The sequence below is a fragment of the Protopterus annectens genome, chromosome 3.part0 (genome assembly GCF_019279795.1).
Source record: "Protopterus annectens isolate FY-2018-M chromosome 3.part0, PAN1.0, whole genome shotgun sequence".
Classification (NCBI taxonomy): domain Eukaryota; kingdom Metazoa; phylum Chordata; order Ceratodontiformes; family Protopteridae; genus Protopterus; species Protopterus annectens.
The window spans coordinates 802,352,356-802,379,098 of record NC_056731.1 but is presented as its reverse complement, the minus strand read 5'-3'; the positions used below and the strand labels follow the sequence as shown (position 1 = coordinate 802,379,098).

The 26,743-nt window shown below is 41.8% G+C and overlaps 1 protein-coding gene across 1 annotated transcript in view; it reads right to left on the bottom strand.

Moving 5' to 3' along the window:
* The window catches only part of LOC122796931, a 906,278-nt gene that overhangs the window by 240,925 nt on the left and 638,610 nt on the right, over positions 1-26,743 (bottom strand). Inside the window, exon 5 of the mRNA XM_044065700.1 lies at positions 2,394-2,503. Within this exon, the coding sequence (XP_043921635.1) occupies positions 2,394-2,503 (110 nt within the window). The remainder of the gene's footprint in view (positions 1-2,393; positions 2,504-26,743) is intronic.

Genomic DNA, 26,743 nt, shown 5'->3' with positions numbered 1-26,743 from the left:
AACTACTAAAAAAAGAACAAAAATGATTTCAAACTATTTTAACCACCAAAAAGCCATTGTATTTAAAGAAATAACATTTAATGATTCAGTAAGCATTATTTGTATGAGATGTTTATTAGAAAGCAGACTGTCATTTTTTTAAAAGGAGACATAGCACATAAACTTACATTAAAAAGAATGAAAGTTATGTGTGATCCAGGTTTAACTTGTAAAAGTGTGAATCTTACTCTAATTATTTGATATCATTCCAATAATAAATTTTATATATGTAAAAAGCTATATTTTTATACTTTGTTTATAACATAGCATGTCTTTCCTGGGTGCTATTACATGTCAAGTATACTATCAGTAGCACACTACTGGACCATTTTAAGAACCCAAAATGTAATGTAACATGCCTCTTTAGTATCAGTTGTTGCATCTTGTATTATATTTAATAGTACATTACTCAACTATGCCAAGATATCAGATGCCACCTAACATAAGTTTCATCATAATAATGATTAACTTCTAATAGAATTAATAGTTTAACTTTTTAAACTCTAAATAAAAACAAGTGGCTTTAATTTATTTTATAGTTAACAGAGTCAAACCCTAGCATTTTAAAAAGGAAACTATTAACCATTTGAAGTAGGGAAATAAATAAATGATTTACCTTGTAAAAAGTAATATTCAGCACCTGTTCAAAAGTATTCAAACACTGCTTTAAATTAATAAGAATTCATAACCATGAAATACATTGATTTTCATTTGTACTTCAGTTTTTTACTGTTTTTGTCTTTTATTAACCAGCCATCTCTTGTTGCATATCTCTTCAAAGAAGTTGACAGATTCCAGTCCATTTTTTTCTATGATTTTATTTTTCTGTATAAAGTCCATTGCATCTTCCAAGGTATTAAACTTCTTCTTTCCTTCTGGAAGGTGAATACTTATTTTTGCTGGAAACAAGATAGCTGCTTTAATATTGTTTTGCTTTAAGCTTTTAATAAATGGCGCACATGCTTTTCTCTTTGACATCAACTAATGTTGAATAGTTATTGTCAAATCTTATAGTGTTTTCTTTCATTTTAACTGGATAATTACACAATGTAGCTTTTAAGACTAAATCCTTGCCTTGACTTGAGAAAAATCTTACAATCACTGACCTTGGTGAAGGTGGGTTTCTTTTTAAAGATGAGTTGGAATGTGATCTGTGTGCCATTTCAATATCAAAGGAAAGTGTCAGGCATGTTCAAGGTTTTAGGCAGCCAGGTATTAAGGAACTGAATCATACTGTCTCCCTCTTCTTTTTCAGGAATCCCATAAATCCTGGTGTTATTCGTTCTAGATCTGTTCTCTAAGTCTTCTATTTTTCCTGGAATAAGTTGTTTTGTTTCAGAAGAAATTCAGTGTTATTCTCATTTTCAAGTAATCTTTCATCAAAATCAGACATTGCTTCTTCTATACTCAAGATTTGTGATGATTGTTGTTTAAGACATTCATTTAGTATTTCAACTTTTTTACATTCCGCTTTAAACTTGTCCATTTTCCTGTCTAATTTATCTATCTTTACAGATAACTCATTGATGTTACTTAGTATATCCTGAATGTCTTTTTTCACTGTACTGTTCTGTACACTGGGCTTAGAGTGGCTCATTCTAAGACAATTAGTTCTTTCTAGATTTCTTGACAGGAAAAACAATTAAAAGAGTTTCAAATTTGTTATTTATTGTAGCAAATCTTTCAGCAGATGTTCCACTATAAATCCATCAAGTTTTGAAATGTTCTATTTGAGTATTTTAGTAAAAATCCTGTCAGAGTAGTTAAAATTAAGAGAGCTAAAAAGTAGTGCTGTTAAATGCTCACCATCTTGGCCATGCCCCCTGCAGTACTTTTCTGATTACAGCAAAAGAGCACAGGAGAGGAAAGGAAAAGAGGTGCAGGTGTTATGGGAGTAGTGAAATAGTCAGGACCTGCAAAACGGTCAGGTGTTGGGTTAACTAGATCCTGCAAGTTGCTTATCCTATTGGTTGAAGTGAAAGAACTGGATAGCGTATGATGTTAAGATTACTGGAGCTGAAAGATACACTATCAGATAATTTTACTGAGAAACAACTTTACAATGAAATGACCATGACTGCTGTCCTCTCCAAGATGCAGGGGTGTACCAGCACTGTTGTAGTTATCTCAATTAGAGTGTGCTGAGGACAAAGCCTTGAGTATTTAGGATGTAGTGGGGTCTGTATCCCACACAGAAACTATTCCATTCCACTGATTTTTGAAATCAGTACTCCACCAAGTAGCAATGACTTTTCTCCACAGGATGTGTGATAGCATGTATAATTCTATTTCACTTTAAGCAATAATAACATATCCACAGCAAACTACAAAAACTTACAAAAATGTGTGCATACCTCTGTTCCAGTTTTTGTGTGGATAGATGGCAGACTAAATCTTCTAACTTTATGTCTTTCTTATTCAGTAGCCTTGTTGTCAGGAAGGCCCAGTTATGTAGCACTTTAGGCTGTACAGCAATGAAAAAAAAAAAAAAAGTTATGTTCTTACCATAATGTTCCATCTGAGTAGTAGACCTCATTCTTCTGCACATATGGGTATACGGATTCGATTCGGATCCGAGCCGGCAAAACTTTTCAAGCATCAGCTCCGAGCTCCAAGCTCCTCCCTTACCTATATTACATCACTTCCTCCTATTTATCCCCAGATCGAGTTTGCTAACACAAGTGGCAACATAACCACAATCCTAAACAGGAAAAACCTGAAATTGAGGGGTATGGAGGGAGGGAGGGAAGGTGCAGAAGAATGAAGTCTACTACTCAGATGGAACGTTATGGTAAGAACATAACTTCTTTATCTGAAGTAGTTGACTTCATTCATTCTGCACATATGGGACAGAGTCCCCAGCTACTATTATTCCTGGGAGGCCCTTATGGAAGGATATTCCTGAGCACCGCAGAGCCAAAGGATGCTCTCCCTCTAGAAATAAGATCCAATTTATAATGAGAGATGAACGTGTGTGAATTGGCCCAAGTCGCTGCCACACAGATATCGTCTAACAGAACTCTTGACCAGAAGGCTGCAGAAGTGGCCATTGCTCTAGTGGAATGAGCCTTCAATACACCTGGAGGAGATAAACCTTTGTCCTTATAAACCTGTGCAATACAGAGAGTGATCCACTTTGCTAAGGACACTTTCAAAACCGTTTTGCCCAAAAATGGTTTTGAAAAGGAGACAAACAATTGATCCGACTTCCGGAAGGGTTTAGTCCTATGGAGGTAAAAATGAAGCTGTCTATGGACATCCAATAAATGAAGCTTACGTTCACCTCTATTTTGGAAATTTGGGAAGAAGACTGGCAAATTTATAGATTGATTAATATTGGCTGCTGAGGACACCCTGGGAAGAAAGGAAGGGTTCGTACATAGCGAAACCCTATCCTTGTGGAAAACCAAATAGGGGAGCAAGGAGGATAAGGCCTGCAACTCAGAAACTCTCTTGGCTGACATGATGGTGACCAAGAAGGCTGTCTTCCATGACAAAAACTTCATCGGAACTGAACTGGCTGGCTCGAAGGGGGAAGAGGTCAAAGCCTGAAGGACTAAAGTCAGATCCCAGGGGGCACCATTTTTTTTAACTGGTGGTCGCAATAAAAAGGTGCCCTTCAGGAAAGCTTTACACAATTTGGCAGAAGCCAGAGCAACCTTATTTTCACCCACATGAAAATTAGAGAGGGCAGCCAGCTGAACCTTGATGGTAGAAGCACTTGCGCCTGATCGAAAAAGATCGGCCAGAAAATCCAGAAAGACCGAAATGGGGGCTGTAAATGGATTCAGATTGCGCTGAGAGGCCCAAACGCAAAAACGTCTCCACTTGCTATTGTAGAGTTTCCTAGTGGAGGCTTTAAGAGAAGCTACCAGAATATTCTTAACAGGGGACGAAAGTCCGGGAGTCCTGATAATCATGGGAACTGGAGCAGCCACTCCGTCAGCTTGAGGCTGTCCAGGTTGGACAGGGGCAAGCCCGACGGGTGAGAAATCAGATCCGGGCATGGATCTAGAGTCCATGGAGGAGCCAACAGGTGAGACCATAGGAAGGGAAACCACACTTGACGTGGCCAGAAGCAATCTATGAGAATGACTTTGCATTGCAGCCGGCAAGCTCTCTGAAGGAACTTGGGAATAAGGGGTAACAGGGAATAAGCATACAGTAGCCCGGGAGGCCAAGCATGGACTTGAGCGTCCCTGGGGACATCCCCCGGAGGGGGGATCAGAGCGAAGAAGTTGCTGCACTTCGCGTTGGAAGGAGATGTGAAGAGATCGCAGCAAGGTTGACCCCAAACATGGAAGATCTGTTTTGCCACTGATTGTTTCAGAGACCACTCGTAAGGCAGAAGGATTGCCCTGCTGAGACTGTCCGCTAGAATGTTGGAGCGTCCCAGGATGTGTGTTGCTATGAGAAACCGACTGGTGGGTATGGCCCACTCCCAAACCCTCATGGCCTCGCGACGAAGGGGGTAAGATTGGGTCCCTCCCTGTTTGTTTATATACCAGACTACAGACGTTGTCTGACTGAATGGCTACCGTCCCCGGAGGTAGGACAGGGTGAAAGGCTCTCAATGCTAAAAGCACTGCCCTCATCTCCAGGACATTGATGTGTAGCTTGGTCTCTGGAGGGGACCACGTGCCCTGGACTGTCCTTCCCAGGAAGTGCCCCCCCCCACCTGAGCTGGGAAGTGTCCGTGGTCACCGTGGCTTGAGCCGGAAAGGCTACAAAGTTGCACCCCGCGAAAATGTCCACTGATTGAAGCCACCACTGGAGTGACGTTCTGCATGTCCGATTGATTCGGATGTGGAAATTCATTGGAAGGTCTAGCCAGGACCATTGAACTGCTAGATTCCACTGAAAGACTCTCATGTGAAGACGTGCAAGAGGGAGGATAGAGATTGCGGCTGCCATCGAACCCAGGGCCCTGAGAACATCAGCTGCTGTGACTGCCAAGTGATCCAAGATAGCCGATACATGGAGTCTGACATTTTCTATCCTTTCCGGGGTGAGAAAAATCATTGACTAAATCGAATCCAACCGTGCCCCGATGAAGTCTATGATCTGAACTGGAGCCAGGTTGGGCTTATTGATATTGATCGTGATGCCTAACTTGTGAGCAAGACCGAGGAAGTAGTGTAGGGCCTGCCACAAGAGACGTTTGGTGGATGCAGCAAAGAGCCAATCGTCTAGGCAGGGGAATACCTGAATGCCCTGAAGTCTCAGGTGAGCCGCTACGACCACCATAACCTTGGTGAACACCCTGGGGGTTGTGGTGAGACCAAAGGATAGGGCTCTGAACTGAAAGTGACTGGCCCCTAGCCAGAAGCATAGAAACCTCCTGGAGCTCCTGTGGACCTTGATGTGATAGTAAGCATCCTGGAGGTCTAACGAGCACATCCAATCGCATTCTCTCGGAAACGGTAGAATGGACTGTAGAGTGACCATCCGGAATTTTTGTTTCTCTACCGACAGGTTGAGGATAGACAGGTCCATAATGGGTCTTAGGTCCCCCATCTTCTTTGGCACTAAAAAAAACCTGGAGTAGATGCCTGGTCCGGATTGATCTGGGAGGACCGGCTCGATGGCTCGTTTTTGCAGCAGCTTCGAAATCTCTAAGGCTGCAGCCTCCCTGTGAGCGGGTGGAACATCTGGAAGGCGTGCTGGAGTTATGGGACATGAAATGAAGGGGATAGAATATCCTCTGGATATGATGCTTAACACCCAGTGGTCTGCAGTAATGAACTCCCATGCTGCTGGATGTAAGGAAAATCTTCCCCCGACTACCTCCAGAGTACAGCAGCCGAGCAACCCCTCAGCATTGCTGTGCGGGTCTGTCGGAAAAAGGTTCCCTAGACCCGAAGTTTCTGGGACCCCCTCTGCCTCTGGGACGGGGTCGGTCTTGTCCCCCTTTGCCTCTGGGAGACGAGTAGTCCTGAGTGTCACAAAAGGACTGTGATTTCCGGAACCACATCTTCTTTTGCCCCTTTTGGTTCCTGGAATAGGACCTCTGGGGGTTAGAGAAGCGGATTCCGATGGCTGACAAAGTCTTTCTATCCTTCTCACTCTGGGTTAGTGTGTCGCGTACAGTCTTCCCAAAGAGGGATGATCCATCAAAAGGGGCATTGATGAAAGACGGCTTAAAGGGATCCGCAAATTGACACAGCCTGATCCAGATGTGACACCTCAAGGCAACGCCTGTACTAGCAGCTCTAGCGGCTCCCTCCGTAGCATGAGAGAGGAGAAGCATAGAGGTATTTGTCACTGATTTCAGTGTAGTCATCTTCGCAGGGAAAGACTGCTTGTCCTGTTGCGACAGAGACTCCGGGGGCAACTCAGTTAGTTCCGATATAAGGTCTCGCTGCAGTTGGATGACATGTGCCAAGTAATTCAGCGCACGAATAGAAAATGTCGCTGACGAGTACATGTGCTTCCCGAAACGATCCATAGACCTGGACTCTTTGTCTGGTGGATGAACCGAGGAACTCTCCTGTGCCAGTTCCTTCTTTGTGGCAGCCGCAATCACCAAAGCGTCTACCGGGGCTCCTTTGGACCATGCCTGCCTGTCTGATGGCAGGGAAAGAATTTTGTCTGGCCTTTTGGGTATAGGCTCTACAGTGTCAGGATCCTTCCATGCCCTAGTGGTGATGAGGTCCACCAAAGGGTCCACTGGAGGGGAGACCCAGGAAGTAGATGAGCCCACGCCAAAGGCCTCCAGCAATACGGACTCATCAGCAGAGGGTTTGGGGGCTGACCAACCTACTCTTTGGCGGAGGATCTACATAATGTCTCTGAACGAGATGTCCTCGGAAGGTGATCTGGGGGAACCCTCTTCTTCCTCCAAGTCCGTATCAGTGGTAATGGACTCAGGGTAGTCCAAGTGGCTCCTCTTACACTTGCGCTTATGAGGTTCCTCTCCAGTGGGACTCTCTGGAGAGGATTCGTAAGCCTCCGGGGGTTCCCTGAGGGGAACAACCTGGGGTTGCTTTGGCATGGGCTGTCCCTAAGACAGGGTAATGTAAGCAGAATCCAAAATCAGAGGGGTCTGGGTAGGATCCGAGTAGGTGAGCTGTGGACTCAACCCACTGCTCTGAACGCCGATGGAGAGCACACCTCCGTAGAACGTAAGGAAGAGGCTCTCCCCGGGACCGAAGCAGGGATCAGCGCCAATAGAGGGGTAGTCCGGGCACCGAGGATGGGATCCGAAAGAGCGAGATCTCAACCCTCGGGTCCGACTCCCCGACCACAGCTCCGAGAGTCTCCTGGATCCGAGATTGGATCCGAGGAACTCAAGGTGACAGCCGGCGTCAAGGAAACGAGAACCATCGGCGCCGACCCAACAGCTCCGAAAGGTCTCGGACCCGAGAACCCCGAAGCGTCGGGTCGGATCGGGGAAGGAGCAATAGGGTGGAACATAGTTGAAGAAGGAGGACTCTCTCCAATGGGAGAGGGCCCTGGCAAGAGCCCCATCTGAATCTGGTTCTGGATGAACCTCCTCATCAGCCTGTCCATATCCAGGTCAGAGACACTTCGAGTTGACCTGGAGGAAGTGACTGACTCAGGTCTGGGCCGGATCTGAGGGGAGTGCCTTGGCTCCGATGGCTCCGTCAGCTCCGGCGAGAAACGGAGAGAGCGGAGCAGAGGAGAACGAGACCTGGGTGCCTTTGAAGAGGGGCTGGAGAAAGACTCCCTGTCCGGTGATCTTTTTCTGGGCTTGTCCCTCTCCTTGTGGTGCCTCTCCTTATCCCCTCTGTCCCTACCTCTCTGGGATGACTTCGATGAAGCAGGCCTGGTGGGAGGTTGAGTCCCTGCCTGCACAGTGTCACTGGCTGGGAAGGAAACCGAGGCAGACTCTAGGGCAGAAGCAGGTAGCAGACCCTTAGCCACAAGCTTAGCCCGGCGATCCTTCAAAGCCCTAGGGTTAAAGCCTGAACAAATGTCGCAAGATGCAGACAGATGGACGACCCCTAAACATAGAACACACAGAGTGCGGCCATCGGCTGGTGAGAGCTTGTTACCACACTCTGTGCACTTCTTAAAAAGAACCTTAGACTGTTCAGCCATAGCAGAAACAGTAAAAGCCCTAACGGCCCACTCACACACACACACACACTCTAACAGGGATTGGGCTTAGGCAGGAAACCAGTATCACAAACACAAAATACTTATAACTAACTTTTTCATTTTTTTTTTTACAACTAACACGACGAAAGCGGAGGGAGGAAAAAAAAGGGAAAGGTATTCACACTCAACTAACACAAAAAGACCAAAAACCTTACCACCTTGCTTAGAGCTCAGAGACCACGATGCTGACTCTTAGAGTGGCAAACGAGATCTGGGGACAGATAGGAGGAAGTGATGTAATATAGGTAAGGGAGGGGCTTGGAACTCAGAGCTGATGCTTGAAATGTTTTGCCGGCTTGGATCCAAATTGGATCCGTATACCCATATGTGCAGAATGAATGAAATCAACTACTTCAGATCAACCATAATTAGTGTGCCCATTAATAACTAACCAATAATGTAACCTAAGACAATAATACAACCTACTGTAGGAATATAATGCATATTAACAAAATAAAGATTTTGTTCTATACAAACTCATTAGTAAATTCAGCTTACCTGTTCATTGTTATATAGCTATATCAATGCTGAACAGCTGAAGGTCATCCTTACCTGTAAAATACTTCTTAAGTAAATTGACTAATTATGATTTACTTTACCAAACATATGTTTTTGAATAACTCCATATAAAAATCCATATAAAAGAATGACAGAGAATATGCACTACCAAGTACATCCAAGGGAAATATGGGGAGAGAGGTCAGTTCTGATTTTGAACTACTCATTGAAAGGGAATAAGATAAAATACAGTCACTGAAAACAAGTATCTGAAATCGCATAATCTAAATAGATGAGAAAGTACAGTTGTGTAAGTAAGCTTACCATAACAGTAGATGTTCAAATGATCACTGCTCCAGTAGCCTTAGCTATATGGGTTATATATATAATCTCCAGCCAGCTTCCAATGCTTCAGAGCACCTTCCACAGGCACAAACTGTCAAGTAGTTCAAGCTGAGTTGACAAAAAGAAATCTGGCTGCAAAGTCCTTCAGAACTTTCCTGCCAGTAGAGACAGGAAGGACAATGCTATGAACAACAAAAAATATATGTCCACACCCTCGCATAAAAGAGCACAACAAAAAAAAGGGGGGTGGAAGGAGGCAGCTGCTACTGTAGCAGTGATCATTCGATCATCTACTGTTATGGTTAGTTCAACTTACACAACTATACTATGTTTATCATATTGATCACTGCTGCAGTAGCCTTACCTACATTGGTAGATTACCATAGTTAACTATATTTGGGAGGTGGAAGGCAATGAGTGCAGGAGCCTCTGGAGAATGGTCCTAGCAGAGCTTGATCTGGACCTTCAAAACGAATCAAGGTTATAGAGCTTTGTAAGTATGTACAGAGGAACAAGTTGCAATTTTAAGAATACTTCAAGAATCCAACTCTTTCCAAAAAGCCAAAGTTGAAGATAAGGCCATGGTAGAGTGGGTCTTGACCTTGTCTGGAATAGTTTTGCTGTGGTGAGTATAACAAAAGGTAATAGTCTTAGACAGCCATTTGGAAACAGTCTGCTTTGACAAAGATTTTCCTTTCTTCTTACCTTCACAAGAAATTAACAATTGATCCAAAGATCTGAAAGATTTAGTTCTGTCAAGATAGCACTTGAGATATCTATGGACATCCAAGGTATGGAGTGTCCTTTCTCTCTCATTTTTGGGTTCAGAAAAGAAACCGTGAAGATGGGTAGATTGGCTTAAAGTTAACCCAGATACCACTTTAGGCATAAAATAAGGATTAATTCTCAAAGATACTCTTTCCCTGTCAAAAATAAGATAGGACTGACTTACTATAAGAACTTGCAACTCAGATATTCTCCTTGCAGAGGTCAGAGCAATCAGTAAAACTGTTTTCCATGTTACGTACCTCAAGTCAGCCAAGTTAGCTGGTATAAATGGAGCAAGCGTTAGTTTCTCTAGGACAAAATTAAGATTCCCAAGGAGACACGACCATTTTTCTTGGAGGCCTCTTATGCAAAACTCCTTTCATAATAATTTTGCCATAAAAATGTATTGAAAGTGGAGGCTCATTGGGCAGACATGCTGAAATGGCCAATAAATGAACCTTGACACAGGAGTAAGAAAGGCCATGAGATAGTAACTAATACAAATATTGTAAAACAGAGAACAACCAGCCCCGAATGGGTACTTGTTACATTGTTGATGCCAGCTACAAAACCATTTTCTAGTTGCTACTATATGATTTTCTAGTAGCAGGCTTTCTTGCCTCTCTTAGTACCTACAGCATGTACTAAGTAAACTGCTGTTTAAAAGGAATCAAGACCCTATAATCCAGGCAGTCAATTGAAATTGATTGGTGTCGGGGTATATCAAACATCCCTCTTCTTGTGTTAGTAGATCCAGTCTGTGAGAAAGCTTACCATAATTTCCCCTGGGCATTTTGAAAAGAAAGGAGAACCATGGTTGCCTGGGCGAGAACAAAGTCACCACAATGGTCTTGGGGGAATTACTTCTGAATCTTCAGAAGTACTGTAGATATTACTGGAAAGGGTGGAAAATCATACAGTAACATTCATGTAGAAGGAAAAGAAAAGGCATCTATCTTCCAGGCCTTCTTGCATGGTGGAGCAGCATCTTGTCAGCTGATTGTTCAGACAGGAGGCAAAGAGGTCTACTGGAGGAACTTCCAAAAGGTGGATCAAAATATTGGAAGAACCCCCTGACCTGGTACCCATTCATAAGGGTTTGTGATTTGTCCTGCTCAGCTTGTCTGCCACACAGTTTTGCTCTGATGGAATGCAGGATGCCTGTAGAATAAGAACGTGCTGTGAAGCTATATCCCAAGCTAACATGACTAGTCTGCAGACAGAGAATGACCTGGTTCACCCTTGGTTGCTGATGTACCACATGAATGTGATATTGTCTGTAGCAACTTGAAGAGGTCCTGGGAACCAAAGATGATTCAGAGTTAAATGCCTTGATCAGGGGAAGCATCTCTATTACATTTATCTGCTTTTATCTGTCCTTGGTGACCCACACATCTTGCACTTTTATCTTTCCTCAAACTGCTCCCCAAGCAAAGTTCAAGGAGTCTGTGCTGACTGACTGTTTTGGAACAGGGAGGGAGAAGAGAAGACCTGGATTTAGGGATATCTGTTTTCTCCACCAAGTGACATGTCTTCTGACAAAGCCCAGCAATGGGATCTGAAAATGCAAGGGGTGTTGGTGCTGGGACCAAAGAGACGTCAGATACCACTGTTTCTTTCTCATATGGAGTCTTGACACTGGTATCACGAGAATCATAGAAGCCATGAGACCCAAAATCCTGAGATATTCCTTTGCAGTGACTGAGGTCTGAGTGGAAAACTTTAGAAAAAGAGCTAGATATAGATCTATTTTTCCTGAGAAAGAAAATCTCTTTGACCTGTGTTTTGTAGATGACATTACAAAAACTCAATCCTGTGAGAAGGAGAAAGACTTTTGAATGCTCTCTTGCAATCCTAGTTTCTCCTACATTGAGCTATAGCTGAGGATAGAGACTTTGTGAACACTCTTGGTGCAGTGGATAGTCTAAAAGGTAAGGTAGAGAACTATAATATAATACAGACACACATAGCCTTAACAAATGCTGAAGTCTGGATAAATAGGAATGTGATACGCATTTTTAAAATCTAGTGTTACCGGGAAACTTTAATGAAGAAGAGGAGGCAACAGGTTGTAAAGTGACATTTGAATTTGGGCACTATTTCAGGTTTATGAAAGAAAGACCCAGAACTGGTCTCCAAACATTTATTTTCTTTCTTTCTTTGGCAATAAAAATATCCTTGAATAAAACCCTTTTCTCACCTGGGAAGGATGAACTGCTTCTATCACTCACTCTGATACCATGGGACAAAGGACAAGTGGAAACAAAAGGATCTGGTCTGGAGGATGAGGAATTACCCCCTAAAAAGGAGGAATTTCCTCCAATTGCTATCTGTAACCTTAATGAATGATCTTCAGAACCCATTTGTCTGAAACTATTTGTTGCTAAAGAGAAAAGTGGAAATTCAGACTTTCTTGAAGAAAAAAAGGGCTGCCAGAGTGGGAAGGTGGGAAAAGTATCTTAAGTAGTCATTGTGACTTATTGAACTGTCCTTGGTTTTGGGAGTTTCCAGAATTCTTCTTGGAACCCCTTGCCATTTCTTCTTAAATGTCTGTTTACCTTCATTTTTATTGAGACTGTGTATTCTGTTTCTTAGCAAAACTGGATGAGGAGTTAAGAGAATTCCATGGAAAATCTGGAAAGGGAGGGCTGAAAAATCTCTCTACATCAGCTTGACCCTTTCATCTCACTTTTTGATCACCTTTGCAGCAGAGGGGCCAAAAACTAAATCTCTATCCTAAGGAGAATTTAAAATCTCATTTTAACATCAGATGGTAGCTTCCAAGAATGCAGACATGTAAACCTCCTCAAAACAATGCCAGTGGCCATAGTACTTGAGGACATATCAACAAGGTCATACTCACATAGTATACAACCTCTTACTACAATAAATCTGGACAAAACTTAAAATAATGGGGGGACAAAGGCCAAAAATAGGGATGGATTTTAAATATTGCTCCTATTAACTTAGAAAGTTGCTAGAATAACAGTATTTGTGCTAACATGCATTTGATGAATGAAATAAAGTCTAAAACTCAAATGTATGTCATTATTGAATGACTTCAATCCTCCGTGATTGTTCAGAAAACCATAAATTTTATGAGGAACAAACCAAAGCTATGATGTAAAAATCAGGACATCTGTGAAAATCTGGACAGTTGAGAGGTACACTTGAAAAACAGAAGAAATTAAACTACAGATAAACATTCCTCATACTTTCACAATTAGCCAGAATAAACTTTTACACAAGCCTGACAATTCAAAATTCTGAAAACCAAAGTTACAGAATTATGCATTTTTTCCCCATACTTATCAGAAATAATAGCATTAAAATTAACTAAGTAGTTATCAGCAGAAGAATTAACTAAAGCTATAGCTACTGGATCAGGTTTGGGAAGACTGTATAAAAACTTAAAAGACTGAGGAACTTTATACATCCTATCTGCCTTCCTAAGGGCAGCTGGCTGACTGTAAGGAAAATTGCAAGCAGCAGTACACACATCCTCCAAAGCTGACAGAACTGCAGTAGGTGCAGGTTTGGAAATTCCTTCTGTAACAGCTCACAGTCTTTTTTTAGAGACTGAGCAACTTCAGTGTTGTCCCACTGAAAACACTGTCACATTACAGAAATAGTCTCAGAGAAAGAGAACCCTCAAAGGGAGAGTCATAAACTGAGCTCTCCATGGAGTATCTGTCCCTTCATCCTCCTGTCCAGATGCAGAATCTTGAATTTCTTTAGGAAAGGAGGTATCCCACTTTCTTTTAACACAAACTATTTTACAAGAAGGATCAATAGCCTGAATTAAACCTCAAGTCAGACCCAGTAAATTACTCCTGCCTAAGGAAATTTCAGGAGGAGTAGATACAAGTTTAGTTTTCTGTTTCTTTTACACAGGAAAAATGGGACCAACTGTGATAAAACAAGGAAGCCTTCCCTGTTTCCTCTCCCAGGACTCATAAGAGTGTCTCTCCCTTGCCCCCTGAGGGGACCCCAACAGCTGAAGAGGATGAGGCTAGCCTCTAGTCTATAGTAGCTGTAGATGCTACACCAGAGGGATCTGGAGTAAAAGATAAGTGGTCTGAGGTACAACCAATTACCACAGCAGTCACCCACCTGAGGCTGAGGCAAATTGCAAGCCTGCTGTGATGACATAGTAAGTTTGCTTAACTTTTTCTTTTTTTTTTTTTTTTTTTTTTGTGGCTGGAAGGAGGACCGACCATGGGACCAACAGACTGTTACACAGATATGCCAAAATGTTGTCTTTTTCCAAGGGAAAGCAGGAAATCCCATTAAAAACAAAGTCTTCAAAAGCCACTTTTTCACAGATAAACATAGTAAAAAGCACTTTTTAAAACATTTTGCCAGCCCTGCAAAGTAAAATAAAATGGATTTCATTTAATTTAAACTTTTATACAGACAGTAAAATAGATCACTCCGTTTAAAAGTACAGTACAGTCTTGTGACAGTCCATTAAAACGCAAACTTCTAGTTTGAAAATAACTTTCCTAAAGAGGAAAGTATCCGTAATAAATACAATTATTAAATGGAAGTTTTTTTCCATAATGGGAATGTATCTGCCCCGCTAAGAAACAACACAAGCCAACCATCAATCCTCGAAAACCTCAAAGGAATGTACTCTTCGGTGGCAGTAAAGCTCTAAAGGGCTTCGTGCCCAGACTGGTCTTTAAGCAAGCTCAGCTCAAGCTGCCTGACATTTTGATGGAAGCTGGCTGGAAGTTATATCCTTGGCAGGATATAACCCTATACAGCTAAGATTACTGCAGCAGTGATCAAAATGTTGAACATATACAGATATATACAGATGACTTAAAATCGATGAGTTAAATCCAAATCCGTGAATACCGTATTTCCCCGAAAATAAGACCGTGTCTTATACTCATTCCCCTGCCGAAATACGCATTAGGGCTTATTATCAGGGGATGCCTTATTTACCCACACTGTACAACAATCTACCTCTATTCATTTATTCATGTACAAAATCGACATTTATTAATGAACACAAATCGACATTTATTCATGTACAAAAATTGACATTTATTCATGTATACAAATTGACATTTATTTCATACTTTTCTGTTATTGGACAACAGCTCTAAGTAACGCGTTAACAGTTGTGTGAGAATTCTACATAAACAGTGCAACAAACATTTCAACTTCAGAATATCTGCACCTTGGCTTTCACAGTTAATCAAATACAGTCATGTCATCTTCTTCTGGAACATTGTCATAAGTGTCCAACCCCCAAATTTCGGCCTGAATTTCTTGCAACTCCATTTCCTGTATTGGCCCCAATCTGTCATGCCTAGCAATAGAGATCTCCTTAAATGAGCACTGCTTGTCCAAGTAGCCTGCTCATAGTGCATTGGCAACACAGCCGTCAGTGATTTTATCCCATGAATTTTTCACCCAAGTCACGACCTCTTGCAGGCTGGGCTTCACAAAGTTTCCATGCTGATTTCTCTCCATTCTATTTTCAATGTAGTCATTGAGTTCCATGCACAAATGGTCCTTGAATGGCTTGTTTATTGCAATATCAAGAGTCTGGAGATAGGAAGCCATTCTTGCGGGAATCATTATTTGATCTATTCATTTCCGTGTAAGGAATTTCTTCATTTTTTTAGTGCGGTGAGTGCTGGCTGAATCCTAGACTAGCAGACCTCTTTCGCCACCTTGCAAAACAAGTGGCAGCATTATATCGACCCACTTCCTTATAGCTGCTTGTGTGCACCAGGATTTTTTGGTTTCAAGAACGTAAATGCCTGAAACACATTCAGTCTTATCTTTCTTGCCCTTATTAATGATTAGAGGTGGGGTTTTCTTTCCATCTAGACAGATTGCCAAAATACAGGTAACATGTACACTCTCATAACCAGTGGAGGGAATGTAGATTGACGAGGCACCCCTCTGATCAATTGCTGTTTGAGATCCTTGGCCTATAAACACTGCAGTTTCATCCATAGCAATCATGTTGGAGAGTTGGTATTTAGAAAAGTCAATGCCATCAACAAAGGACTTGAATGCAAGTGCACGTTTAATAACTTCAGTATCTTCCAGCTTGAACAGTGTTGTCGATCTTCTTAGAGACAGTTCATATCGCTGAAGGAAGCCATCCAGCCAATGTTGCGATGCTTTGAATTCTTCTGGGGATATTTCTAAATGTGGTGCCATTGCAAGGGCAAATGCTTGAATATCAGCCCTGCGCACAACCAAAGCCTTTGCTCTCCAGTTAGCAATCCACTCACAGATGATGTCTTCCAGCTCAGGAAATAATAGTTGCTGATCTGATCCAAACTTGCACTTCTTAGCATTTCCTTCGTTGGCCTGTTGACTGAGGTTATCGTAAGCTGCACGCCATTTTTGGACCATTCGGAGATCTAACTTCTTCTCTTTGCAGAAAGCTGTCAGATTCTTTCCCAGGGAGCCCTCTACGATTCCTTTCTTGCACTCGACAGAATAGCTCTTTCTTTTTGCACTCATCTTGTCTGGGGGGGGGGTTTAATTAAAGACTTACAAGACCGGAGTGGCAACACAAAATGTCGCCGGTTAAGAAGAGAAGGCACAACCACAGCCGTTCATTATCAAGTGCATGCACTTTACGCGCGTTGTCTGTACTTTGACCGATCAAAGTACACCTGCCAGTGTTTATGGGCCAAGGATCTCAACTGTCAAGTGTGAGTGATGATTAGGGTTACAGTAAGAATCGTGGAGGACTCCCAGGGAAAGAATCTTATGACTTTCTGCAAAGAGAAGAAGTTGTGTGCCTGAATGGTCTGAAAATGGTGAGCAGAGTACAATAACCTCAGTCAATGGATGCCAATAATATTATTTTATAATTCAACATGTCCATCGTGTGTTGTTGACGATCTTAACTGGGGCTTATTTTTGGGGTAGGACTTATATCATGACTACCCTGGAAAACTATGCTAGACCTTATTCTCTGGTTAGGTCTTATTTACAAAGAAATATGGTAGGAAGTAAAGAAATCAGCATAATTAACTTTCAGTGAATGTTATTCAACAGACTGCGTTTCAAAGACCCATCCTTAAGTGATCTGACCTATTTATGGATATCACCCCCAAAGCCTGTGTGGGATTTTAAAAGAACCCCTTACTCTCAGGTAGAGTGTAGCTGCTGCAAGGTGTAGTTTACACAATTGCTTAAAATCCAGTTCACAGACAAGTTTAGCCACAGTGAGGAAGACCACATTATCAGCTAATTTGAATGTCTCTAAATGGGTGCTACTGCCGCAAGTGCTGAGCAGCACTTTTTGGCAGTAATTACTGCTGGCCGCTCAGGTATCATGTTAGTATACTTGCCCCTTTATTCCCCACCCAAATACATGCAGGCATTCATATACACACACACACACACACACACACACACACACACACACACACACACACACACACAGTCATTAAACAACATTCATTAATGACTTGACTTAAGTTGGATTCAGAAGCTACCTTAGGTAGAACAGATGGGATTGTGTGTAATGAGACGCTATCTTTATGGAATATCAAGTATGGAGGTCTTGCAGAGAGGGCTTGGAGTTCAGATACTCATCTAGTGGAGATTATAGCGAACAGAAAAAACTGTTTTCTAGGACAAAAATTTAAGGTCAATCTTAGCAGAAGGCTCAAAGGGATATTGGGTAACAGCCTGTAAAATAATAGTCAAATCCCAAGAGGTCTTCAACTGAGGGCCTAAGTAAAAATGTACCTTTAAGGAAGGCCTTGCATAATCTCTGGGAAGCTGGGGAAAAATTATTCTCTCCTGAGTGAAAATTTGAAATGCCCACTTGTTGACCTATGATAATAGTGTAACTCTCCCCGTTATTAAACACGGAGGTCAAAAAGTCGAGAACTGCTGAAACTGAGAAGAGTAAGGATCCAAATCTCTCTGAAGGGCCCAGACTAAAAATCTTTTCCATTTACTCTTGTAAATTTTCCTAGTGGAAAGCTTTGATAGGATAAGAGAATATGTAGAACTGGGGAAGAAAGTCTGGGCTGTCTATCCATGACTGGATCTGGAGAAACCATGCAGTTAACGTGACGTCGTTGATTGTCTGGATACTGCATCCCTGTTGAGTGAGATAGGAGGTATGGATGTGGATCCAGTATCCAAGAAAGATAAACAAGATGAGGCTAGAGTAAGGGAAACCAGATCAGGAAAGGCCAAAATGGTGCAATAAAGATGACTGTGCTATTCAACTGGGATGTTTTCTGTAGAAATTTGGAAATTAGTGGTAATGGAGATTAAGCATAGAGGAGACCAGAGGGCCAATCATGGACCAGAGTATCTCTCTGTGACTCCCCCCTATGGAGGAACCACGGCAAGAAAATGTTGCACTTGTTGTTGTGGGGAGAAGCAAAAAGATCAAAGCAAGGCTGACCCCACCGACAAAAAATATTTTCCGCATCTCTTTGACTCAATAGACCACTTGTGAGGCATCAAAATGGACCTGTTTAGTCTGTCTGCGAGCACATTTGTTTTCCTTGGAATGTGCCTTGCCAAAAGAAAGTGATCAGAAAAGATCATCCAATGCCACACTCTCGTTGCCTCTCAACATAATAGGTAAGATCCCCACCCCCCCCGTTTGTTGATATACCAGCCAACTGATATGTTGTCTGTTTGTAATGCAATCATCCCTAAAGGTAGAACATTTTGGAAAAGTCTGCAACTCTAGTAGGAGACCTCTCATTTCCAAGACACTGATGTGCAAACTGGCCTCTTCTGGGGACCACTCACCTTGAACTGTCCTTGCCAAGAAATGACCTTCCCACCCAATTTGGGAGGCGTCTGTGGCAATTGTGGTTACTGGCTAACGGAGGATAAAGGAATGACCTTGAGAAGTTTCTTCTGAATGAAGCCACCAAAAAGAGATTTTCCTAGCAAACTTTGGAAATCTTGACAGGGTTGCTTAGACCATTGTACTGAAAGAGTCCATTAAAGGACACGCATATGATACCTGGCTAATAGAACTAGAGTTATCACTGCTGACAATGATTCTAACGCTTGGAGGGCTAGTCTTGCTGCCAGATAACAAAGGGCGATTGCCTTCATGACCCGAGACCTGACAGTACAAACTCTTCTCAGAGGAAGTGAAGCTATCTGGTTGGTCACATCTTGATGAGCACCTATGAACTCCAGGATCTGAGTATGGGTAAGGTGGGATTTGGTGTAATTGACTGTTTTGCCCAAATGATGACATAACTGGAGCAAGTAATCCTTCACTTGAATCAAACGATACCTGGATGGGGCAGTCAGCATCCAGTTGTCTAGATATGGAAACACCCAGAATCCCAGCAGTCTCAGGTGAGCTGCTACCACCACCATCCATTTGATGAACACCTTGGGGGCTATGGTGAAACAAAAGGGCAGTGTTCAGAACTGGTGATGGTTGGCAGATATCAAGTAACTGTTCATACTGATATAATAGTACACATCTTGAAAAACTATCAAGCACATCCAGCCGTCCTTTCATAGAAGAGATAAAAATGAGCTGAACCGTGACCATCCAGAACTTTGAATATTTTGCATACTGGTTGAGTCTCCTGAAATCCAGAATTGGTCTCAAGTCCCCTGTCTTCTTTGGCACTAAAAATAATCTTGAGTAAGTTCCAGATCCTTGTTGGTCTAGGGGGACTTTTTGGATGACTCTTTTTTTCTAGCAGCTTTTCTATTTCCAAAGCTGCAGTCTCACTCTGACTGGGTGCAGCATCAAGGACATTTTTCATTTTTGTAGTGGGAATTTGGGAAAATAGTATGAAATAACTTCTGGATATGATTTTCTGCACCCAGGTGCCCTTTGTGATGGATGCCTAGGCTTCTGGGTGCAGAGATAAGTGCCCCCCAACTGCCTCCTGAGTGCAGCAATTGGGTAAACCTTCAGAGGTGCTGGTAAGGTCTGTCACAGAGGGTATCCTTGAAGCTCTGGTTCTGCAGGCCACCTCTGCCTCAAGGGCAGCATCTACCATTAGAGCTCCCCCCTCAGGAAGAACTATCTCCTCTTAATTCCAGGAAAGGTCTTTGGGACGTGCAGAACTTCATCTTTCTACTGTCTCACTGATTCTTGGAGAAGGATTTCTGAGGAGTAAAAAATGGATCACAACATCAGACAGTGTTTTTCTGTCCGTCTCACTTCTGGAGAGTGTTTCTTTAACTTTGTGGCCACACAAAGATGATCCATCAAAGGGAGCACTGATGAATGAAAACTTGAAGAGCTCCACAAAAATCACACAAGTGCATCCAGGTATGCTTTCTGACTGCTATGCCTGAACCAGCATCCCTACAGGTACCCCTCAGTTGTGTGAGAGATTAACCTCATGGATGCTTTGCAGATGGACTGTAGAGTGACCAGTTGTGAAGAAGCTTTCTTCTGATCCTCCACTGACATGGACCCTGAAAAAGATTTAAAAAGCTACTTGATCAAATCTCTTTGTAGCCTGATGAAATGTGTCAAACAGTTCAACAATTGAAGTGCAAAGGTCGCTGAAGCATAAATGCACTTGCTAAATCTGTAGAATGCCCTGGACTCTCTATTAGGAGGACGGACAGATAAGCTCTGTTCTGCAAGCTCTCTCTTAGTAGCTGCTACCACCACCAGCGGGCCCTATCTTTAGGTAGAGTTAGAATTTTGTCAGGTGTTTTAGGGATAGGTTCCATTGTATCATGTTCCTTCCAAGCTCACAGTAAGATAAGACTGATAAACTTATCAGCTAGAGGAACCACCCAAGATGTAGTCAGGCCAGCACCGGAAGCTTCCAGAAATACTAACTCCTCTTGGGAGGAGATACTGGAGGACAATCCACCTCTCTGTTTAAGAAGTTACTGGATCTCTCCAAAGGAGATATTATCAGGTGAAGATCTAGGGGACCCTTAAACTTCATTGAAGTCCGTGTCTTCGGTGACAAATTCCTGAGGAAATCTTGGTGCCTCCTTTTGTACTTTCTCTTCCTAAGGACCTCATCAGTGGGATGATCTGGTGAAGTATCATAAGAAGGTACGGAGTCCTGTATGAGGACTGGCTAAAGGCTTGCACGGGCTGGCTGTCCCTGTAGACTAGGCATGATAGGATCAGTGCTCATAGTCAGTGGAGGGAGAGCAGGATCCGAAGAGGGCAAGAATGTACTTTCTCTGGGTAAAGGGAAAGCCTTCTCCACAACCTCAAAGGCAGAAGGTCCAGGAGGAACAGTAGTCAGTCGCATAAGTGCTGAAGCCACTGGAGCTTACCTCTGTAACCCTGTGGAATCCTTCAAGGAGGGATTCAGAGCCAAGCTATACAATGTCAAGGTGCTGAGAGGCAAGGACAACTCCAAGAGCCTCAGAGTCAATCCCAGCCCCCCAGAGCTGGAACCAATGCTTTGATTGAGAGTATTCTTGCTCCAAGGAGGTCAAAGCTGGTCAACTCAGAGGAATGGTCAGAGTCAAAGAATGAGTGTTTTTAGATCTGACAAGAATATTTTCTTAGATCTTAGATCTGAGGGCTCCAAAACCACTGGTAAGCTCGGAGAAGGAGAAGTGCCATAATGTTGAGATGAGGGCAGGTTCATGGGTCCAGTGGCAGACCCAGAATGACCCCCATCTGAATCTAAGCCCTGAGAAGCTTACTCATCATCCTATCCACATTTGCTTCAGACTAGTTCCTGGATGACCTAAGGGATGAAGTAGTAGATGGTGGTTTGGAAAATTTTCTAGGTGTCTCATGTAAGAAGGGTAAATGGAACCGAGGAGATATTCGATCTGGGGTGAAAACAGGTGAGCATATCTGAGGAGACTTGAATCTAAACATAGGAGGATCCATGGAAGGTGTCAGATCCAATGTTTTATTAACTTTAGCCAGTGGCTCAGAAGTTGGAGTCAAGCAGGGAGAATGATCAGGGCTCTGTTTCCTGTACTCCTTTTCTTTAGGAGCCAAGTCAGGCTTTCCTTTGATTCTTTTACTGGAGAGGGTTTGAGCCCCAGCCATGAAAGAAACAGCTGAAGAAGGAAGCAAACCTTTCAGAATGAGCTTATTCCTTCTGTCACTTAAAGTACGAGAATTGAACACTGAACAAATTGAACAGTCCACATCTAAGTGTGCAGCACCCAAACAATACAGGCATTACTTTGTGGGCATCCGAGTTAGGGATGTTATGCCCACAGGAGGTGCACTTACAAATCCATTAGGCCTGTCAGCCATAACAAGAAAGCTAATTTACTCCTAAAACCAAAAAAATGGTGAAAAGGGAAACCTTTTTTTAAGACAGAAAGAAAGAAAGAAAATACCAGCAATGGTATTCAAAGGATACCTAAAATTGGTTAAAGGTAAGGATACCAATGATGGTATGGAGAAGAATACCCTGAAAGAGTAGAAAGGCCTGACAAAAGGGTAGAAAAGGGAATGAAGATAATGGATAGAAAGACAAACAAGTTCTCTCTAACAGTAAAGGAAGGAAGAGAGAAGCAAGCTAAATACAAAAAAAAAAAAAACTTCACAAAAAGGATATAAAGCTATCTCTTAACCTCAAACACACCTACGCTACTGCTTCTCTAACTCTCCTACTGCAACCATTCACACACACAGTCACTAGACAACATTCATTCCCCTGCAGATATGCAGATGCACTGACACACACATTCACGCACTCACACCCCACCAACAGCACTACTTCTCTGCTGCATTTCTTGACAATTACCTTCAACATAGTCTCTCCAAACAGAAATTATAAGGGAACACAGCATTTTGCCATGTTAATTAATATGGCCAGTCATGTCAATTTATGCAGTCAAGCGATTCTCTGAATTGCCCATCTGCATACATCCTTTCCCACAGGTATTTCTGGGGGCAGCACATGGCTAGTTGGCTTTAGTTACTCCTAGGAATTTCTCATTAAAATATAGGACAGCTGCAGAGATAGCCCACCACAATGACTCTATTGACCAAGTGGTTGGCTACCCATATTAAGGCTTACCACTCACAGAACCGCTGTCTGAATCCCAGTCACAGGGGAGTGCAAAGCTCTGTATAGATGTTATCAGCATAACTTAACATTAACTTCAAATACCATTGTATAAGCGCAATCCTTTAAAACTAGTCAGCTTCTTCACACTATTTATTAATCACTGTAAATTTGTTAAATGGTAATGACTGAAACAACTGAGCCAAAAAAATAAAGCATCAAGTCCCTTTCAGTGGAATTCTCAAAGCAAGATGCAGAAGGGTTAATTGCAAGCAAAATGGTCATATTACATTAAGTTTAGGGACTACAATGGAGTGCTACTTTATGAGCAGTCTATAATGGATGGCAGAGGTATAAATGAGGATGAAGGCCACCTCAGAAGGGAATTATTTTTTTAAGCAGAAACATCTTTATTAAATTATCACTTAATAGGCAATCCTATGTTTATATAACTGAAAAGAAACCATACTGACATGAGCTGAGTTGCAAGCATTTTACATCACAAACCATACAGACGTAATGCAAACATTACACATTACTTATAATCTACCCAATCATTGTTAGTCAAGCATTACATAGCTCATTCAAAGCCTGCCTTCTTTTAAACCTCATTCCTCCCTTGTATGCACTATTCACACAATTCCCATTTTTCCTATGTAATATTTGCTCCTACCCTTTTCTAAAGATCCCAGTTCCAGTTGTTTTATCTCTGTTACTATACTCACTACTTCTACTACAGTTGGTTTAGACTTTTATTTCCATTTCCTAGAAATTGCTTTTTGGCAGCCACCATAATTAGACTCAGCAAGGCCTTACTGTATCTATGCAATTCCAATTCTGTATCAGAGCTCAGAAAAATAATTTCCCTAGTTACACCAATTTGCTCACCCAGTATCTCTGATACAGTAGTCTGCATGGAATCTTTAAAGTCTGCCAACTCATTACACTTCCAGAAAATATGTTCCCAATTACCTCTTTCTTCCCCATCACACCTCCAACATTTGCTGTCTACTTTAGGAAATATTCTCTGGAGTATACTTGGGGTATAAAATATCTATGTAAACATTTCCAAACAAAAATCCTAAATTTTCTAGATTTTGTTGCATATTTGGGATACAAACATATATCCCCTAATTGTTTCTTTGTGAATTGCTTATCCAATCTCTCTTCCCAATCCTTTCTAACGTCCTCTGATTGATTCTTATAGTTATGTAATGTTTTATATGTTCTACTAATTATTCCTTTTCTAACAGCAGGTTCAGTTATAGATTCTACTAAAAACTCTACCAGTGCTGGTCTTTCATTTAGGACCCCCCCTTATTATTTCCCTTTGCCTATACAGTGATATCAATCCTTGATAGGGAAAACAATATCTAACCTCCAGTCCAAATAAATTCTTGGCATCTTCCCATTCTTTTACCTTTCCTTCTCTAGTTTCTTGCTCCCAATACCTTGGTTCCTTTGCCAGTTTTCTCCAATAAATCCCAGCCCTATTTTGCCTATTGTCTGTATCACTAATTGCAGTCATCCCTATTGGCAGAATCTCCTTTCTCTTTTCTCCAGTCCTGTGTTGGCTTAGTCTCTTAGAATACTTTCCGCTACTTTATGAATGTAATATTCTGTATGATTATTGTTCTTCTCCTCAAAGGTATGCATCCAAAATCCCAATCTCTCTCTTTGTTTCTTGAGCTTGCCCCTCTTTCATCATCATCTCTATCCACTTTGAATTATAGGTTTCTGTTTGTGCTATGTATAGGGGCCTTAGCTGTGTAGCTCCGAAATACCCCTACAAATCAGGTAATTCCAATCTGCCTTGTTCTATTAGAAGAATCAGCTTATCCAGCTTGACTCTTGCCATCTTCCCCTCCCAAAAAAAAAAATCCTTCAGATTTTTATTAATTGCTATCCACAACTTCTCTGGTTGATAAAAATATGCCTGACTTATGTCTACGACTAAAAGGACTAAAAACATTTTAACTGCTTTTATCTTCATACCCATATCCATATAACAGAGCTTCCAATTTCTCAGTTTTTGTATTACCTTTTGTTTAGTCTCTTCTCACATATCCTTAGCTGCCACACTGAAATGATTTTTAATCCATACTCCTAAAAAATTAATTTTATCATGTCCCCATAAATGAGAATATTGCTGAACCAATTTATGTGTGGTACATAATTTACTACTAACGTCTTTGTTTTAGCTTCATTAATTTTGTGAAAAAGATATGAAACTGTCTCAAAATGTTCCACAAGACTGTAATGTTCTTTTTTGGTTTTATCAGGTATAAAATAATATCATCCACAAATAGGGCCAGTTTTTCTTTACTACTGTACCAATTATATCCTTAAAGTTCTGAGTCCCTTATATTTTTTTGCCAGTGGTTCTAAATGTAATGCAACTAACAAAAGGAAAAGAGGACACCCCTGCCTGGCTCCTCTGCTCAAGCAGAAATTATCAGAGAGGAACCCACCCTCTTTAATTTTTCCTCTGATCCCTCATATATCCTCCTAATCAAATTTATAATTTTATCAGGGAATGCAAATGCTTCCATTGCCCTGCTCATAAAGTCCCAGCTTCTTCTTCTTTCAGTTTTTCCCGGTTAGGGGTCGCCACAGCAGATCACCTGTCCGCTCATGATTGGCAGTGGAGTTTTACTGTGTCGAGTTGCCAGCCTGGCACCCAACCTTCCACAGAAGGCACAACACACAGACACACACCTAGGGCCAATTTAGAGTGTCCAGTCCAGCTACAACATGTCTTTGGGATGTGGGAGGAAACCGGAGCACCCAGAGGAAACCCACGCAACCACAGGGAGGACATGCAGACTCCGCACAGAAGGCACCCCAGCCGAGGATCGAACCAGAGAACCTCTTGATGTGAGGAGACAACGCTAACCGTTGCACCACCGTGTCCACCCTCATAAAGTCCCAGCTTACTCTGTCAAATTCTTTCTCTGCATCAAGCCTCACCAGCAGTGGCATTTTCTTACATTTTGCTTCCCTCTGGATCATCAATGTTTTGTTAGTGCTGTCAAATGTTTGCCTCCCCTCCACAAAACCACATTGATCCATATCTATCAATTTTGGCATCACTTTTGCCATTCTGTATGAAGCTGGATCTAATGGATCTTTACCCTGTTTAGGTATTACAGCTACCACCACTTTCTTCCAGGATATTGGTGTTTCTTCTCTTCTTAAAATACTGTTAAACAAAACCTTCCAGATCTTTATCAGTTTTTTCCCTCATAGCTTCCAAACTTCCACAGGAATACCATCCATTCCTGGGGATTTTCCTGTAGATTGGTTTTAGATCACCATTTTTATCTCATCTCCTCCTATCCTAACTTTTAGTTATCAAGATTCATCTGCCTTTAACCTTGGCATATTTAATTCTTCCATAAACATTTCCATTTGTATCTTTTCTTGATTTCCATATTTCTCTGCTTTATACAGTCTTTCACAGAATTTCAGAAATATTTCTAATACTTCTACAGGATGTCTTGTTATCTTCCTTGTTATAAGGCTCTCTACGCTTGGTGACAGCCCTTTCTACTTTCTGTTGTCTGAGTCGTTGTGCTAAAAGTTTTTGTGCTGTAGAGTTATTATCAAAAAACAGCTGCTTAACAGCAATTTTTCTAAATTCGTGCATATTATCAAGATAATCCCTTATTTTTTGTTTAGCTTTCTGTGGTTGCTCCTCTTCTTGTCTTCAGAAGGGAATTTTGAGAAAATGCAAGATGGAATTTTAATGTGTCATCAGTAGACTTGGTCATACCACCTTCATGTGTTGACAAGGACATGACCATCCTAGTGGTAAAAGAGGTATTACAGAAAAAATCCCACATAATGAAAGAAAGCACAGCACCATAAAGTACTCAGCATAACTGCATATGGTATATCTGAAAGCAGTATATTGCAGCAGTATTAACTCCCTATCAGTTTCTTTTTGGAAACAGTCAATATCTGGACAGTTCTTCAAGAAGTCAAATATCCCTCTGTGCAAGGAT